The sequence below is a fragment of the Falco punctatus genome (genome assembly GCF_963210335.1).
Source record: "Falco punctatus genome assembly, chromosome: 5".
Classification (NCBI taxonomy): domain Eukaryota; kingdom Metazoa; phylum Chordata; class Aves; order Falconiformes; family Falconidae; genus Falco; species Falco punctatus.
In genome coordinates this window covers 60,534,961-60,555,275 of record NC_137584.1, presented here as the reverse complement: position 1 = coordinate 60,555,275, position 20,315 = coordinate 60,534,961, and the positions used below count along the sequence as shown (strand labels likewise).

At 35.6% G+C, this 20,315-nt stretch overlaps 1 protein-coding gene across 3 annotated transcripts in view; it reads right to left on the bottom strand.

Annotated features, from left to right (window-relative positions):
• Positions 1–20,315, bottom strand: part of TBC1D32 (TBC1 domain family member 32) — a 104,257-nt gene that overhangs the window by 35,795 nt on the left and 48,147 nt on the right. For all 3 annotated transcript variants that reach the window (XM_080389073.1, XM_080389074.1, XM_080389072.1), the window contains 4 exons: positions 10,955–11,077; positions 9,600–9,708; positions 8,661–8,754; positions 2,769–2,894 (listed from right to left, as the gene is read on the bottom strand). In XM_080389073.1, coding sequence (XP_080245199.1) covers positions 2,769–2,894; positions 8,661–8,754; positions 9,600–9,708; positions 10,955–11,077 — 452 coding nt within the window. The remainder of the gene's footprint in view (positions 1–2,768; positions 2,895–8,660; positions 8,755–9,599; positions 9,709–10,954; positions 11,078–20,315) is intronic.

The window sequence follows — 20,315 nt, the reverse complement described above, 5'->3', positions numbered from 1 at the left end:
GAACCCCTTTGTCTTAGCTTATTGCGCTTAGAATAACAGAATTTAGAAGGTGGCTGTCTACAGGATGTTCTCCTTTCAGATGGCCAGTCCTACCACACTAAAAGACATACAATCCTGAGTTTTGCATCTTCTGTTAGCAGTTCAATAAAGGCGTTTAAAACTGGATCTTGATGTTTGACCACAGAAAGTACTTAAAAGCTATAGTCAGAGGTCATGCTTTAGCAGAGAAAATGCCAATCTAGGGATGAAGATGGACATTCTCAAAAGCAATACGACAGCGTTTAGCACAAAAACATTGACCAAGTCAATGTCATGGTAATCAACACCAGAGGAGTGAATTCAAGATATTGATACTATACGGTTTGCTCAAGGATTTTCTGATGGAGTTCAAGCAGGTTCTACAGATTCAGCATCTGGTAATCCTGACACTAAATCACAAAATATTTTAAAAATCAATACACACTACACTATACAGTCATTGGATCCAGTTCATCTTTGCTGATTTTGTTCTGCTTCAACTGCTGTTAATGTTAATCTCCCTTACAAAGGGCACAGTACAGGAAGTGTAGGTATGCATCTTTGTTCTCTAATCCTTGGAGTTTGCTCCATCGGTAACTACAGAGAAAGTTTTGATTTCTTGGAATCTGGACGGAAGCTTCTTAGTGCTCTAAAATCGGGGAGAGCTTCACATGCTACAAAAGATACATAGCAGCACAGCTGGCCCTCATAAAATAGTTTCAGTGAACATGATGTTGCCTCAAACCACACAGCAGATATTTTGCTGCTTCTGAAATATCTTGAAGCAGATATGCACCATTTGAACAGCTTTGCATCCACCTTAAATTACCAAGTACTTACACTGAGTTTATCATATTACTATCCTTTTGCAGGATGATTTTATTTATTTGGTATTTCATTATGATATTCTGTTTCTATTTTCCTATTTGCTTTTTTGTATGGTTTGTGAAATCACTTGCATAAGTTCCTGTGAGGCTTAACAATTCCACAGACACTTTCTTGCCGATTTTTACTACCAGTTCCATCTCAGCTGGAAACAGTTATCGAGAACCAAGCATAATTTTTTGCTTTGGGTTAACAAATCTTAATGACTCTCTTTAATTCCTCATTATAGCTTCTGGTACCTCCACAGTTGCAGAAAACAACCCTAATGTGTTTTGAGACTGTGTAAGGATAGCTACAAAGCACAAAAGGAAATACTTTTTCTTTGGAAGCCACCTACTTTAAATGTATGTTCTGGTTTTTTGTAAAAATATGTTTTTTCAACAAACAATTCCTTTTAGATGCAGGAAGACAGACTAACAATTTTCAATGAAAAATTCATATAATCCAAGAAGAGATCAGTCTAGAAAATACTAAATTATTTGTGCTAATATAACACATATAACATCAAAAAACCTCTCACTGATCTACTCGATCAGTCATACAAGAGAAGTAAACACACAATTTTGCTAGAAAAATCTAGGGTTTTCTTAACGGCTACTCTTCAACTTATTTTTCTTATACTGGCAGAAGCTCATATAAAACACATTCAGTTATTTCTGAATGGTTATGAATCTCTGTTCACCTGTTTCACAAAGCTGTTTGAATACATGCATTTGTGGACATGTACAATATAGTGTATAAGTGGATATATGCCCTCTATACCAATACATATGTATTCTGTCTACACACATGTTCTTCCAAACAGAAGGGGAAAGCTCTGACTAATTTACAATCAGCTAAGATTATACACTCAAGGTTGTTTCAAAAAAATAATAAGAACAGAAAGCTCAGAATTTAGAAACATTCAATAATTACTGACTTTAACTACGTTATACAAATGTCAAATTTCTTATTAACTATTTTAATACTAAATTAGTTCCTGTATAAATGACTCCATTAAGGCTTCTGAAACCATTTTATACTTTTGTGTTGCTATGTAATTTATCATAGAATTCAGGTCTCATGTAAACCACAAATGCTGGGTTACTTTGATCCCATAGTTCATCTGCCTTCACTGCCAGTTGCGTTTATTCCTTACCTGAAGAATTTAAAGGGAAACCTTTGGCACCTGTGAACAAAAAGTCAGACTACAACTGACCATCTGACCATAACCAGAATTCTTACAGAAATGGAAGCCAACAGTTTCTGAAAACACCTAACTTCTTTATTGCTACATAAGTTTATATATTACAAGTGAGTTACCGCATCTGATTTCTGATGATTTATGTCACATGGGTGATCACTTGCTTTTGTTTTGGCAATGCTCCTGCATGAGCATGCTCTTCACTACGATGAAGAAAAATCTTATTGAGTGTGTTCTTTGATGTTTAGAATGGCTTAATTCTGTAAAGTTTTACTGAATTTGGCCATTAATACAATTTCTCAACCCTACAATTTCTCAACCCATCTTAAAGTCATTCACTGATCTCTGGGAAATGTGTTTTCTCTCAGGCTCTCTTTTCCATTTTCTCAGCATCTCAACAATGGACCCTTTAGAGAACTGAAACACTTATATTTGAGCCCTGTTTCTGCATCAAATTTCACAGCCAACACAGAGAGATGACAGACATAAGAGAGAAAAATAGGACATCAGGCATAAATCTTTTTTTCTCAGGAAAATCCCGTTGAAATAGTTTTCATATTCAACACAAAATTATTGACTAATTGTATAGATAATGTAATCCTCAATGAAACTTTAAAGAACAGTTGCTTGCCAGTGGCCTTCTGTTTTGCTTGCTCTGTCAAACTTGGTACGTCCTACTCACTCGTTCCACTGATGATATCTGGTCTGGCTTTCATAACTTTGCAGAACTCTTTCCTACAAATTTCTGTCCCTCCAGTTTGCTTCTCTGGACTTTTCAAGAGTGATAGAAGCTTGTCAAGATCTTTATCTAGAAGAAATTAAAAATAAGTGTTATTCTGTAATTATAATCCTGGCTCTTTTTTTATTATTTTTCTTTCTGTTTTTTTAAACTTACTATATAAATCATAAGAAGCTATTAGTAACAGTGTATCATAGAAACAAGTAGATGCATTCAGAACCTAGAAAGCATTTCAATGAAAAACAGGAAAGTCAGATGCAGCTGAAAGCCCTGTCATTGCATAGTAATTTTGGCAGACTTCATACCTTAGAAAGGAAAGACTAAATAAATATCCCTTATCTTATGACAATTAAACTGGAGAAGCAGTCCTAAAGCTGATGACATTCTGCTTTATACAGAACAGAAATATTCATTCTATTTACTGCTGGGTTTTGAACATTTAAGACATTACTGAGGTACATTTTATAACTCCCCTAAAGGTATTACTCCTGTGTCCTGAAGTAATATAAACTGGAAAGACATTTTAAAGAAAGTAGTTTTGTATTTCCATGTAATTTCACCACTTTGACAATCTAAAATAGAAAACAGGCAAAGATCTTCCACCAAATATCATTGGTTTAACAATAAAACTGTGAAGTGGCAGTACTGATTTGTGCAAAATTAAATGGAGCATGATAAGACAGCAACGTAACAGTGTTCGATAGAAAATCTCTGCTTCCTTCTGCAAGTAGGTTTCCTTCAGATGCTTCTACTTTGGACAGATATTATGGCATGTATGTGTATACTTTCAGGTTGCTAGACATACCTATTGAATAAATGTTGTTAAAATATATTGGGCTGCCCATACTAAAAGAATTCTTGTAATAGCTTTGCTGCTGATCTCCAGCATTTCCTAACTTCAGCTGAAGGACTTAAAATTGGAACAAAAGTTATATATATATATATATATATATACTAAAGTATACTTTTGCACCCCCCCAACATTTTCCAGCCCAGGGCCACAGCCTCCTTGTTGGTGCTGTCAGAGGCTGCAACAATATAATTCAGACATTTTCTAACTTCTGAACGCTTGACTTTTTACCTGAGCACTATTAAAACAGTCTTTTGGTACAATTGTTATGTATGAGGCAAAAATGTATCAGATAACGTTTTTCATTATATGTTCAGCTTGCTTATAAAACTAATCTGTGGAACAGTTTACAAAAAAATCCTTATGAAAGGTTTCTTTTAAATGCAAAGAAAGTATTCCAAAGATTGCTCCTTACTGTTACTCTTACCTTCTTATTAAAGACACATTCTCTCTTTACAATAGGGAGACAAGACTTCAAAATTAAAATTGCCATTGATGCTATGACAAAAGGACAGTAAATATGTTCTCTTCTCTTTTGGCTAAAAGTGATTTTCCCCCACCCTCTATTTTCTACTAAGTTAAAGGAAATTACACATAATTTACCAATTTTCTAGAATAAAATATTACAGGCTGAGGCAGTAAATTTCCCAGCTAGCTGGATCTCACAGAGGCTGGAAAACATTACCATGAACCATAGTGACAAATGTAGAATGATCATGTGTAATCATACACAAAAATGTTAAGTTGGCTTTCAACAATATGATGTCTGTACTTAAAGCCTTAAGAATTTTTTACTTAAACACCTTCTGCAACCAAAATGTCTGTCTTCAGTTTCACACTGAACAATGAATATCAGCAAGCTATCATGACATATGATGACAGAGCACACTGAATAATATATGCAGGGTAGCAATTAAAATAATGCATACATATGCTTTGGCAGATCACAGAGAAAATAATTTCTTCCTATATGCAACATTTATTTAAAATATGCTAATATATTGGGAAGGGCTGACTATTCAAATTCTGTTTTTCTGAAGGCAGAGCAAATTTCAAGTTCAAATGCCAAGTCATTTCATAAAGTAATTATATGCAAGATAAAACAGATCAAACTCAGTTTTCTAACAGAGAATACTGACTCCTACAAACTGGAAACAATCAATTGGACTGCCTCTCCTCAAGCAACTTGGTTGCCAGAGTACTTGATGCTAGTATGAAATGTTTTCTCATCAACTTGGGGGAAAACATAAAGGCATTATCTGTGATAAGGTAAAAACATATGCATTCACTCCAGCTGTGTGCAATCCCTTTGCTATGAGACCATGCAGTTCCCGTCATTGCAAAAGGATCATAGTCTACACTGCTACTAACTATCCACTAATGTGATAAAGGTTCTTCACACCTTGCAAGCTCTTCTTTGTTCTGTTTCTACATTTTGGACACTATAGAAATGAATTCTGTCACAAAAGTTGACTTGATTAAAGATTCAACAACTGTTTTAGTCAGTTTATTTATGGCTATTTAGAATATTTGCTGTTACTTTTACTTCTTTATAGTATTTTTTTTTCATCAAAACTTAATTGTTTCCACAAACAAAATATTATTTTCAAATTGTCTTATTCCTTTAAGATGATTAGAATCTTTTCAACAGAATTACAATATTGCATATAATTTATTGTAAGCTGATCTAAAGACCTTAATGATTTATAATCAGTAAATTGTCTCCCTGACATTGTAATTTATTATATAAGACACAGTATTTCCAAAGAAGCTTATTATAGTAACTTATTTATCATTAATAATTATTTCAAATTATTTAACCTGAAATCCTTTGTTACCCTCAATATCTTTCCAAATAACAAGCACTGATGCTTAGAACAGTTCATGTGAGTATGAAAATTTAATGTGAAGGATTTACTCTTAAAGTATTATCAGTAAGATTTCTAGTTCTTTCTCTGTCCTTTTCTGCTATTCATATAACAGATGAAGACTGGGGAAAATCTTAGAACTGCAGAGCAACACTCCTCTACAAGTTAAGTGGTTATTTTACTTCCTAAAGGATTGTATTAATTCAGTTTGGCAGACAAGGATCAGAGACTACAAGCTGAGATTTAATCAGTCAATTTACCAAACAGGGCCCAGGGTGAAACTTTGATTCCCCTGAAGGAAACAAAACTACTAAAAAAAAAATTCCCCAAAAATTTCAAGAACAAAGGATTTCAAGATCATGGCCCATCCATCTCTGCTGTGTCCTTTGGGCTTCTTGATTTGACCCCTATTTTCTTTGCAGTTTGTCTCTAACATTCTTCCTCTCCTACAGGTTTTACAAAATTAAATCTTCATTTTATGATTGCTGAAATGCACACAATGCTAGTGTGTAGCAGCGTCAATGCATCCATAATTGCACTGTTTAAATGTGTAACCTTTCACAATCTTAGCTTATAACAATAGGATAAGGAAATAAAGATTGTAGTATTACAGTCTTTTCTGAAACTTTGCTAAAGACCATGGACTTTTCTGCCTAAGGTTCCCCTGGGAAGGTAGTATTTAATAAAAAAGGAACTTAAGCAACTTCAAATACGTATCAACTAGAACTAATGCAGATACATGTTTTGCCATCAAAACAGGGACAGGCAAGCAATCTGTTGGGAATAAGAACTTGTTTTTATTTAACCAGTGGATTTTTTCCCATCCAGTCAAGGAGGATACAAGACAGCTCAGAGAATGCACAGGAATGTTCAAACTCAGAAAAACAGAAACAAGCTTATGATCCATGCAACAAGATACTAAAGCATAACCATGCACTTAATACATCTATCATATACTGTAACTGCTATACTGTGGCAACTTCAGCATCTTATTTTCTTCCAGCTAAACTAATTGCTTCTCTTAACAGCTTGTCATTAAACATGGATATCACTTCTACCAGCAGGTCATCACAGTACAAAAGTGAACCTTGGGGGTTTTTTTGAATGAATACTGCTTCCAAAAAACTCACGATACCAAATAAATGCCAGCTCACTTTCACAAGTTAGCAGGCAACTGTAACTTGCCCAACAGTATTACCACGTAGCTTGAACTCCAACTACAACACAGTCCTGGGCTATGCATATTGCTTGTTACTGAGGGTGGGCTTTCCCACTGTGGCTAGAGGTTTTCTAACTACATGCCAATGCCAAAACAGAGAAGTCCTGCTCTTCTCTTTTCTAGTATGTCACTAAACAGGTTCACTAGTTATCCTACATTAATTACTTGCCTTTTTTTTTCCTGAAAGAAATACAAGGTACTTCTAGAGGTACTCCACCCAAGGACTCACCACCTTCAGCTAACAAAGATCATCTTCTGCCTTATATAAATGTAACTCACAGACTTTTCTCATAATCACATTTTTAATCTCTCTTGTGAAACAGCAATTCTGTCACTGCCTATCACTACCATACTGTCATGCTGAAGGATACAGTTCAGATATTCCCCATCTTCTACTCCTGCTCTTGATTTCTTATTTTCCAAGCACTGGAAATAGCAACTTTTTAATTTCTTTCTTTTCAATTTTGATCTATTTATTCTGATACTGTCTTTCAAAATAACTTCACATCCTGAAAGCTTCAGTCTGGCAAATCAGATATTCACAGTTCAGCGGAAGAATCCTTTTTTGTTTGTTTGTTTTTTAAATGAAAACTGAAATAGAACACTTCAAATGTTGGGGTTTTTTTTCCTTTTTTTCCAAACAGCAAACACAAAATGTATTGCTTAACTATGGAACTAGATGTTCTGTTCATTTTTCAGTGGTACAGTCTTCAGTTACCTTTAATATCAAAAACACCATTACAAATTAATATATCTCAGTAGTTCATCAAACACATTTGCAAACCTTTGAAATTTCATTTTAGGAAATTCACTGTTAGTCCTAAAGTTTTACTCAACCTTTCCTAGCTGGTTCCCATCCATGAAAGTGGCAACTACAATCTCTATTCCATTATCCCACTGATTAATGATGAGCAACAGAATTGCTCTGAACATGAAAACAGAGAGGTTCTGTGGGATACAATAAAATATGCTTTTCCAATCCAAGAGCTATACTACCTGCCTCCTTGAAGACATATTTAAAACTTTACAGTGATTTGATTGTTGTCTTATGAAAATTGTCTTGAGAAGCCTGGAACAGTATTACTAAAGTTTAGATGCAGAAAAATCCCTTCTTTTATAACTACATGGCCTTTCCTCTTGTCAGAGAAAGGAATCACCATTTATTTTTTCTAGATTTTTATAAACAGACTATTTTGTATTCTACAGTTAATGTGGATTTTTTATCACTTCTGAAAATCTGTATCTGCTAAGGAAATTCACAAGTAATTTCTCGTAAGTGCATCTCAAGGATACAGTAAACATGAACAAACACAAAGAATGATTTATTTACTATAAACCATTCAGATTCTTTTGCATTGTCTATGCAAATTAAAACCTTAAAATAGTTTCTCTGTATGAATTAAACTTCTGTGCCTAGACAGTTCTTCAAAGGATTCTTTGGTCCACCCACATTCCAAATTGATGTTCAATGTAGAAACCAACTATCCTAAACGCTGTCTATTTCACACATCGTCAAGCTTCGTAAACACAGGGATCTGAATCACAAAAACAGTGTAGAAAAAATTTGTAGCTTAGCCATACTGTCTTGCTTCAGTTACTAGAAATATGATATAAATGTCTCATGAGTCACCCACCTGAGACGAGCCAAAAGGTTAATCTTGAAGTTTGCATAAGAATTAGATTACTAAACAGAGCTTTGCAGATTGACAGCTTCACAAAGCCAGACAAGCAAAACCAAACCAACTTATTTAGCTACAAATTCAGCCGACAATAAACAATCCTTAAGTATTTATGGGATTATAATCTGAGGGATGGGGTGGGGCAGGGAGGAAGGAAAAATTTAATAAATCTAGAGATGCTTGTTTGACATCTACACTGCTTGCAGGCTTTTGATGTACCTTGTCTGTGTTCAGCTTTCCTTGAAACTTCTGCAAGATAGCACTTTGGCAATGGGAAGGATGAAAACATTGGCCAAGGATATGGATCACTGCCCTAAAAACAGAAGCAGAAAGAAATTAATTTAGGAGAAGAATTAATAGCATTTGCTCAATCAACTCACAGGTAAAGTTCCCTGAATTATTGACTATGCACCAAAATTATGCTTATTACTACAATTTGCAATGAGCTATTCCATAAATAAAAGAAAAAGAAAAAAAAAAGTTGAAGGGATACAAAATTCAAAAAGCATTTGAGCCAGAATTTTGTCTGGTATCTACCACTGACAGTTTTGATTTTACAGTTCTTCTTTTCAACCAATAAGGAAATAGCAATTTTTATAAAAATAAAAAAAAAAACCAAACATAAAACTGTATTTCCAATGTATACACTGATCTAGCTGTCTTTGCAGTGCTGACAGCAATTTGCATTTCATCTTTATAAAACTGACAGCCTGTGAGAAGCAGAACATTTAAAGCAGCTGCTCAAGAAACACTATATTAGATACTGCAGATGAAAACCCAAGCATGGAAAAAATATCAAATAAAAGGAAGATATAACACATGGAAAAATAATAAAGAAAACACAGAAATAAAAAAAGGGAAAAAAAACACAAAGTGCATTCGTTTTTATACTAGGAAAAGTAACATTCAAATGGAGCAATACAAACATTTCATCTGAATGAGCTATGTCCTTGGCACATGCCCAATCCCCAGAGAGTAGGAACAACGTATTTCTTCAGTGTATCGCTTTTAAAAAATTTTAGCCCTTTATAAAGCTAAAGGTGGACTGGTATTTTTTAATGTTAAATAATTTTCCGCATGCTGAATTATCAGCAAAAATGTTCAATTAATGAAGGCAGGAGTTATGGAAAGAGAAACTGTTAAACTTTAGATTCTAACCTTATCTAGTTCTCTCAAAGGCAAAATCCTTTCCTGTGGTCCTCCAATTAGATTTATCCTTACAAGAACATGGTTTCTCTCCACTGATAGACCATCAATTATAAAATCTCTGGGGGAAAAAAAACCATGCAAAACGGCAAAAACAAAAAATCAGAACCACTTTGATTTACCAACTGTTCAATTCAAAAAACATTAATGAGCAAGAAGATCTTGAGAGACATACTGGAGTTAAAACACGACCTGGAAAACACATAGGCATAAAGAAATAAACAGAAACATTCAGTATTTTGAGATGTTGGCAAGCATTAGCCTAGCTTTGTACCTCCCTACCTACTGCTGACTGGAAACATCTGAGCAATTATTGGTCACAAAAGAGTAGAAAACTGCACAAGCTTTTTTTATGCCCACATGCTCAGTAATTAGGGCAGAGACAGTTAATGGACCATCAAAATTTGTGCCTTATTTGGCCTACTAGCAAATTTTGGCTGTCAAAAACAGTTATTCTTAACTTAACACACAGCTAACCTGCTGTCTGAAGGCACTGTGTAGCCCAAGGTACAACATTTTTTAAAAGGACTAAAAATCAGGTTTTATACACCAAGTTTCTTCCAACCTTTTCCTTAGTAAGGGAATAGTAGGTCTCATCCTGAAATGGTAAATAACAATCACCTATATCTGCTGAGACTTCACCCGTACTGGTTGATTTAAACTCAGTACTCGTCCCATACAGCAAACAGTAAAAGGAAAGTTCTTAAAACTCAGCATGCCAAGGGAAAGGACAAAATATCTGTGACTAAACGACTGTCCACTTCTGTCCCAAAAATACACTTTTTCTTTTGAAAAGATGCATTGTGCAATTTTATATAGAAGTTAGCAATGGAAAGTCACAGAAGCGGGAGTCTCAACTACGGTATAAATAAATATTAAAAAAAAAAAACCACAAAGTACTGATGATGCCTTTAATTCATAAGCATTAAAACAATACCCTAATTTTATATTCTATACATAACATAAAAGAATAATGCAAAATTAAAAGCCACATTTACATCTCCAAATTTTGCACTCCTTAAAAAAAAAAAAAAAAACAACAATTTTAATTCAAATAAAAATGAGGAAAATATTTGCTGCTTTATTTCTTACACTTTTGAGGTGGACGTGGGAGAATGAACAAAACTGTTGTATCTTTTCATAACTTAAGATTGATGACAAACCTGCACATAAACAAACTTAAGCACATTAGAAGCCAGCTTCAGTGAGAACAGATGTATTGTTTAAAGCCACTAAGGTATTCATGCATTTGTTGTCAGGAAAAAAGTCTGATAGTTAAAATAACATTTACATCAGTCACTTCTTACCCTGGTCCTTCTGAAGTTTCTGTGACATTTTCCTCCTGAGCAGTTAGTAAAACTTGTGACACTTTATACTGAGATTCCAAGAGTAATAGGGTATTGAGCTCACAGCACAGCACATTTAACAGCCTGCAGGATACATTGAAATGATAGCACATCACTCGGGAATCCAGTAATGCACAGTAAGGCAAAGGTGAACGTCTTTATGAGATGTCAAAAAAAAAAAAAAAAAAAGAAAAAAAGAAAAAAAGGCAACCCAAAAACCTTGAAGTATCTGGAAATACCCAGACGGAACTGGGTCAGGAACACTCTTTTATATCCCTTTTAGCCACTCAAGTGGCACAGCCTTGAGCAAACAGGGAATAGTTCCCAGCAGATTTTCATGTGCACTGAACAACCAGAGAAAATATTCACTGGTCAGCTCAGTCTGCTTTTGAGCTTATATCACACAATAACAAAAGTGACACAGACTTAATCAGACATTCCATGTGAAATGTGAAGAAATTATACAATAATAGGCTAGTAAGGCAACTCAGAATCAGGTTGGCTGAAGAATGAATGGAAAGGGAAGGAGATAAAAATACATCTTTCATTTAGAAAACAGCCTTTTAAACACTTTTGTATAATCAAATTCAACACAGTTCAAAAGCAATAGATTTACCTTGTAATAAAAACAACAAATCTTCCGTGTTTTCCCTTTATTTCAGAAAAACACAAAACAACGGTAAATTAAATTAATAATCGCAAGAGAACATAGCAGCACATTATATACAATTTTCTTTCATAACTTCAGGGCAAATTAACAGTGAAAGTACTCCAATATATTTCACGTAAATTTGATGTAGAGCAATCCAAATCGTATTACTTCCTTTTTTCTTTCCTTTTTTTTTTTTTTTTTTTTTTTTTTAATCTATTCATTCTAACACAGCAACAGAGTAATTTCATTGAAGGCTTCCTGTTCATGGAAAATAATATGACTAAACATTCTTGTTGTTATTTTTATTTTCTGTTTTATCATAGTAATAAAACACAATATAAATAAACTCTGATCAGCATTATATTTTGCATTCACATAAGACTTGATATCAGCTAAAGAATACGTATTGTCTGAAATTTGTAGTCCGTTAGTCAATGCTTATTTTCTTCCATGGAATTCCCAATATGCTTCTACTGACAATAGCAAAAGTTCACAAGCTATTCTCTGCATAATTTAACACCTGCAAATTCACATAATTGTGGCCAAGGATTAAATGGTCAAGATGATAATACGTCTTTTTTTTTTTTTCCTTGTTGCTTTTTTAGTATAACTTGTTCAGTTCGGTTTCAGTCCTCTTCAAGTTTTATTTAATTTTACATTAACTATATCCTGACAGTGATTTGTTCTCAGCACTTTTCTAAATCACAGAAGAAATGCCAGTTCAACTACAATTTTTTTTCTTATTGTATAGAAGAAAAATCCACAAAAAGAGCACTGAAACCATTATGAAGATGGACCATTTCTTCTGTTAAGTATGATGACTTTAAATGGCACAGAACCAGCTTCCAGCAGTTAAAAACCACTTGGGGGAAGACTGATGGCTGAGAACACTTATAACATCTCCACTGGCAGAGAAAAAAAAAAAAAAATAAACCATAAGCAAATAAAATTAGGTAGAGGGATTCTGATAGGATAAATGACAAAATATATGAGATCTAAGAGGAGCAGACTCTGCTGTGGCATTCAAATGAAATTTTCATCTACATGGAAAAATCCATGTAAAAATGCCATCACTGAAGTACAGATATTTGGTTAAAAGTAATATTCCATTGCTTTACCTTCCAAAGTCATAAATGTAGAGACTAAAGTTTGAAACTAAAAAAAAAGTGTCACATCTTCTAGCATGTATATTTGCAAACATGCTTGAATATAGCAGTGAAGGTTTTCTTTTTTATTTGTTTTTAATTGCATCTGGAATATAAGAATTGGATTAGACCACCCAGCTCAATATCCTGTCTATAAGGAGTGCATACTTATGAAAAGGTATAAAACCTTGACAGATACAATAAAATCGAAGCATATCTTTCTGAGATACATTAAGTATGATTAAGGGCTTGGGCCATCTGACATGGGGAAAGAGGCTGAGAGAGCTGGAACTGCTCAGCCTGGGGAAGGCTCTGGGGAGACCTTGTCAATGTGTATAATTACCTGACAGGAGAGTTTGGAGATGGAGCCAGATTCCTCTCAGTGATACCCAGCGAAAGAACAAGAGGCAAAGGGCATGAATTGAAACACAGGAAATTCCATTTTAACATACTGTGACAGTGGTGAAACAGTGGAACAAGTTGCCCAGAGATATTGCAGGATCACCACCTTTGGAGATACCCTAAACCAGACTTGACACAGCCCTTAGTAATGCTCTCAAATTGAACCCACTTTGAGCAGAGCAGCTGGACTACACAAACTTCAGTCTCCCTTTCAATCCTGATTCTATAATTCTGTGAAAACTACTAATACGATTTACCATATTCCCAGGAACAAACTGCAACACAGATAAAACAAAAGGTTATCTGAAGGCAGTCTTTTATAAAACAGTAGTTTTAAAGAAATTCAGAAAAATCAAAATACGTATCATATTTGTGAAAATATGGTAGCAGTAAGTAGCTTGGTTTCTGAATTCTGCACTCCCTGTCCTATGTCATTCCTGTCTTTCTTAGAGGGTGCTCTCTGGATTCTCCCCCTTCAATTACAATTACACAACTAGTACTTTATTGTAAAAATCTCTAGTCTGAAAGAAGGCATGGTAACTAGTACTTGTGTACCAATGTAAACCAACTATCTCCTTGGTTTTGGTAGGTGGAATCATAATGACTTCTTTAATTATGGCAGAATAGAAGGTCCTTCATGGGAATAAACCAGCTAGTAAAAAAATTCTAGCTGAAAAAAAACCAAACTCAACACCTTGTTAATTTTTATGTTGCCTTTCTAATTTTTTTAATTGAAAATAATATAATTAAACCACCTATTAATTTCTCTGAGTTGCTACCCATTATGACGATAGCTTACTATCATATTTCTTAATATTTTTTATATTAGTGTCTTTTAAGACTACAAAATAAGACTACAAAATAATATGATGCTCCCCATACTCCCATTTTCTAAGTTGCCTTTTTTGTTTTTTTTTTCTTTCCCAGCTTCAAATCACAGCTCTTTCAAACAACACTTTCGTGATGGTAAACCCAGGTCTAGCCTTCTGCAGTTCCCACTACACTCCCATAGACTATTCTTCCGTACTTTCATAACATGTTCTTTCCGAAGCCAATCTGACACTCTGCCTGTACCTCAGGGATGCCTGCAAATGCTCAGCTGGCAGTGAAAGCTGTAATAGTCTGTGATGGGCTGGCATCAGCCATCAACTGAGCACCCACCCAGTAGCTTGCTCACTCCCCACCTCCCACAAGCAGACCAACACCCAGCCAGCCTCCGAGCAACTGCCACCTGAAAGACCCCCCACCTCCACAGTTTTTATTGCCGAGTGCAATGTTAGATGTTACGTGGCATGGAAGATCACTCTGGTCAATTCAGGTCAGTTGTCCCAGCTGAGTTCATTCCCAAGCTCTTGCACACCCCGAGGCTACTTGCTGCAGAGTGAGGAAAAAACCAGAGCCCTGCTGCTGAGCAGCGCTCACGGTGTCAGACAAAACACCGGTGTGTTATCAATACTGCTTTAGTCACAAATCCAAAACACAGCACTATGTGGGCTTGTATGAAGAAAATCAACACCATCCCAACCAGTACACATTCCCAGCAAAAAAAGATAAAATTTCATGCTAGAAGCAGAAGTCCATCCACCATAGGGAAAAAAGAAACTGCCACATCTAAAGTAAACTATACTGCAATCTCTGTAATATACGTGTGCAGGCAGTGTGCAATGGCTAACCAAACCTGAAATGCTTGTCTGTGCTGTCTATAAGGTGTTCCAGTGATGTGACCCCAAAATGGAGGGTTATACTAGTCTTTAGTAAAAGGTTTTCTTTTGGCTGATAGTTACTGCCTTCTATAGATACAGGCCAGTGCAATACAGTGTGGCATCTGTAAAGAGCTCAGCTATGGGACAATGTAAGGTCTTTGTTTTTCTCCCAGGAATCAATACTAAAAACATAAGTGGAAAAAATCCAAGAAGTGGAACCACTTTGCAGTAGCAGGACATCCTTCTTGCTAAATGAATATGGATACCAACAGAGAAACCCAGAGCAAAATTTTCATTAAATAATTCCAGTGTTATCATCATCATGGAGAACAGACTCAAAACATTTAATGTCAGAGCCTACACTACCAATTTGAATTATTCTTTATTATGCTTTGAGTATGACCTGAGTTCCAATGAGAGCACTGATCCAAACAGCAAGTGGCAATTACTATCAAGCATGCCTGACCAGTAGACAAATGCAAATGGCTAGCAAAAAAAAAACCAAACCCAAAACAACCACGAAGCGAAAAGCTACCCAGTCGGAAGCTTCAGCCACCAAAAGCTTTGCAGGCTGCCTTTGCAGGCTGAACAAAGCGCATAAGTAATGAGCAGAGAGAACGTGCCTTTGCATGTGGTCTTCTAAAGCGTCAACGCTTTTAATTGTCCCACTGAAGGCAATGCTCATAGTGGTTCTGAAAAATATGAGATCTTGTGGATACAGAATATTTTTTCAATACCCTGCGTTACAGCTCCAGTGCCTGAGACACTGGAAGCCACTGCCTCAGGGCAGTGACGTTTCTCCCAGTAAGAAAACTCGGGGACTGATGTACTCTGTATAGTATTTTCCACATGAAAAGATTTTCAGAAGAGTACCTACAGTACTTTATCTACCCAATGTACTTACAAATCACATGTAATGTGATTGCTAATGGCAAGAGTTTCCCTAGCTAAACAAAAATGCTTTTCATAAGCATCGCCTGCCAGCCTAGAAGACTCAAAAGTGAAACAGATTTTAAACTGCAGGAAGTGAAGCGTTTTAATTTCCCTTAGTGAAGTGAAGAAAAATAACCACCAACAAATAAGTGATATAATCCTACCACAAAATCTGCTATTCCTGTTTTATTAATTATAAATTGTCTTACATTAATAAACTTAGCAGAATTCTATTAACATATATAAGTTAACAAAAAACTGAATTAACTCTGTAACTACACAATGCGGAAGCATGCCAGCATAACCCTGTTACAAATCCCCACCACTATTAATACAGACTCTGTCCTCTTTTACCTTTGGATTTATAAACAGGGGTCAAAGATTCATAGGACATGTGCCCTCTCCAGTGATCACTACTGCAGAAGTCTTTTCCCTCACACAACATCCAGCATGCACACTTGGAAGGAAGAGATTCATTTCCAGAGAACTGTATATCACTTACTAAAAAGATAACACAATTAATAACCCAATTTCTATTATTAACTCAATCAATTCTCCTTATTTAATTGGAAAAAGTTTGGTAGAAAATAATTGGAGGACTATATAGCCTTTCATGCCTCCAAAATAAGATAATTCAAATCTGGCAGAGTCAGAGGAAGAAGGAAATACTGTTAGGCTTAATTCCTCCCTCTCTCACCATACTCCTCCCTTCCTTTGAGAGGAGGAACTCTATCAACATGGCTTTCTTCCATTCACGAAGAGACAAAAGGATGCTGAATGCCACAGGATGTGGCACGAGAAAGGTTTCTTCAGTACATTGAGCCAACAGTACCATAAATGCTGTTGCAAGAGTGAATGTACCAGCCAGTCACTCAAATGTTAGCAATCAACAAGATTCATCAGTGACATTAGACAGTGTTCATGGGTTATGCCAGTATATTTAGAATAAAGATGTGTGAAAAGCAAGAGAAACAGCCTTGTTTCCGGCTCTGCAAGTGAAGTAGAAAGAAAACATGAAACTAGCAAAAAAGTGCCATGTTTTCTAAAGGGGAAACTGGATTTGTTTAAAGTATTTTTTAAATAAAAGGTTTTGCTCCAATGTATAATGAATGAGACTTTAAAGAATTATATAAGAATATTTTCAAAAAGCTGCTATTCATAATGCTTTTTAATAAAGAAAAAGAGAGGATAAATCTAAACAGCATGTTGACCTGAGGAAAATGAATGCTCAGCATTTGTATCTTCTACCTTTAGAAAACAAGGCAATTAATGCTCCTCCCATTGTGTTGCAATTATTAGAAATCACACATTCTCTTAATTAACAATACATATAATGTAAGTACAATTAAGGGAACAAATTACTTCATGTGCTGAAGCTACCTCATTATTAAAATGCAATTATATATAAGAGGGTGTGTTTACAATGCAGATGAAAACATAACAGAAAAGAATGCAGGGTGTTTATTATCTGTATTTCCTCAACCCACAAAGCTACCTCTTGCCTATTACAAGCTTGTTCATCTCCCAGCTCCTGTAGCATTTAATTAATTCACTTGAATTTCACTGGAGTGTACTAGATGAAATTTTGACAAATACATACTGCTTTCAGGCAAATTTCAAAACGCCAATTGCTTTTCATGTCAGTAAGCCACTGAAATTCTCTTTCCTAAAACTTTCTCTTAATAGTTTTGTTGGCCAACAGAAATAGATACAATGCATTTTTTATCATCTTCTGCACCATTCAGCAAGCTAGAAGACCAGTATTATAAGAAAAAATATATTCACCATGATATTTTATATGACCAAAAAAAAGTGACTTAACAATGTGTATTGGGTCTGGCTGAGCCCCACTGCAGCCCTCGCAGTGCTGTACTTTTTATTGGCAGCTGGAAAGGTGGTGATAACACACCAGGGTCTTGGCTCCTGCTGAGCAGAGCTCACAGCATCACGGCTGTCTGTAAACCCTTCCCCATCCCAGGAGGCTGGGAGTGGGCAAGATCTTGGGAGGGGACACAGCCGGGACAGCTGACTCGAAGTGACCAGTGGGATATTCTATACTATATGACGTCTGCTCTGATATGCAAGCTAAGAGAAAGGAGGAGGAAGGGGGGGACAGTCGATTTACGACATTTGTCTTTGGAGGCAACTGCTATGCGTACTGAAGCCCTGCCTCCCGGGAAGTAGATGAATATTGCCTGCTGATGGGAAGTAGAGAATAACATCCTTTCCTTCACTTCTGCACACAGTACTTCTGCTGTTGCCTCATTAAACTGCCTTTATCTTGACTCACAATTTTTTTTTCCATCTTATTTTCTCCCCACCTGTTCTGCTGAAGAGGCAAGTGACAGAGCATCTTGGTGGGCACAGGGCATCCAGTCCAGGTCAAGCCACCCAGCCCAGGTCAAGCCACCACACAATGTCAGAATTTTTATTATACAAATCTGAAAATAACTAGCCAATATTTTTCTTCTGTCTGCAGAAAGCTCCACACAATCCTGGGGCTGATATTGATGAGCATGTAACTCATTAATATTTACTATCTTCTATAATTCCACAGAAACATAAATGCATTTAGATGATTCACACAAGCACTGTAACAAATAACTCTTTTCAATCTTACCTTACGGAGGCCTAAAATAAATCTATTTTTCATTGCAGTTCAAATTATGATTCTACAAAATAGGTTGTCTTCAGATATCTCTAATGCTAAGCAAGCACATTGTGTCTTTAAAATTAAACAGTCCCAATTTGCATATCTGAAGGAAAAGGATTTACTCTCAGAGTTATCCAGGCATTTTCCTGCAGAAAGCCAAACTCTTGAACAGAGTACTGTCTTTGTTGCTTGATGACCACTAGCATGAGGCATTTAAGTGAACAAGTGCCATATTACCAGAGAGCGATTAAAAAAAAAAAATAATTCCAGGACCAGTGTATGTTACAAAAGTACTCTGTTAAATGAGGGGAATTTTTGCAAAGCTGCCTGTAGTACAACTCTGATCCCCTCCCACTGTCCACAGTCTACTCTTCCCAGTAATGCTGTTTCTCCTAATTGTTATGCGTGCCAACACTGACAAAGTCTCTTTAATTAATTTTGGAGTATTGATACTTTTTAGGGATGGGAGTTTGGTTATCAAAAGTACAAAACTGGTACTTTGCCACACTAATTGACCTAACAACACAGTGCCACTAATATTCACAGAAAACTCAGTTTCTGAACACAGGGAGTGTAACATGTAAATGCCTGAATAATGTTTTAGGCAGAGGCTTTGAAAATATATATTGCTCATCTATTTTCTTGCAGGCTGTAAAAGCTCAACTCATAATAGATGTATTCACTGTACTGAAATACTAGATGAGCTGCCTTGATACCATATAATTCATCAATCTGCAAGAAAAAGTATGTTACTCCTGTTTACTTATTTTCTTTTGTAATGTAAGTTACAGAGACTCAAAGAGCTTATCTCCAACTTCTTGCCTAGAGTTTTCCTTTAATAATTAATAATATTTTTTAAAAAATAGTTTAAAAGGATCTTCAAGTGAATAAATCTTGTCCTAGAATTGTGCAATAGCTGCAATTAAAGAAATACCAGATCAGTGTTTGTGAAACTACTGAAGAATCCTAGGCCAAGATACCTCAAGGTTAAGAATGATAAAAATATATACTCACATTAGGCTATAGAGTGTGTGGAACTGAGTATTTTACCTTGATCACACAGGACCCAATCTATATGAATGCACTCTAGGGAGCATTCTTTATAGACAGATACTGGCTGTGCAAAACCCTATCTAGCTTCCCTACATTCTCCCTTCAATTTCTACTGCGAGCACATCACTTCTCAGAGCAGGCAAGCTTGGAAAGGAAAGCTCTTCAAAATAATAATCCAGAATTCATACTTATTCAAAATGAAAACAACCACCCACCAGAAAATTCAATATTTACATTATAAACATAAATAGATACACCTATGTGTTTTGGATTAAAATATATAGGTATTTCCACAGTCTGTTTAAGTTTTATATGTAGTTACACAGCTAGTAACCAAAATAATTTTAAGTCACTGAAGCACAGTATTCACATGAAGAAAACTGCAGCTCTAAATTGCAGAAGTTGTTTAAGGTTCAAGTATGTAAATTTGTAACTCATTTGAACAATAAAAGTGAGTTACAGGACCTCCAAGTATAACCTGCAAATTGAACAGAACTGAAGTTCAGCGCTCAGCTCTGGGTGGGCCACGTGTACAAGTAACGAAGTATATGGCTGTGTAGATCCGTGAACGATTACAAGAATGCAGGTATGGCTGTACTATTGGTACTAAGCCTAGAAGAAACAAACATTTCTAGACAAATGTTTCACCAAAAACATTCAGTTACAAAACCATTCAGTTTTTCAATGTCACCGTTATCACAAACATTTACATATTTTATTTCTACATAGCGGCAAAGAAAAATGTAGATCTTTTGCCCTTTCTAACTAACTTTCTAAAATT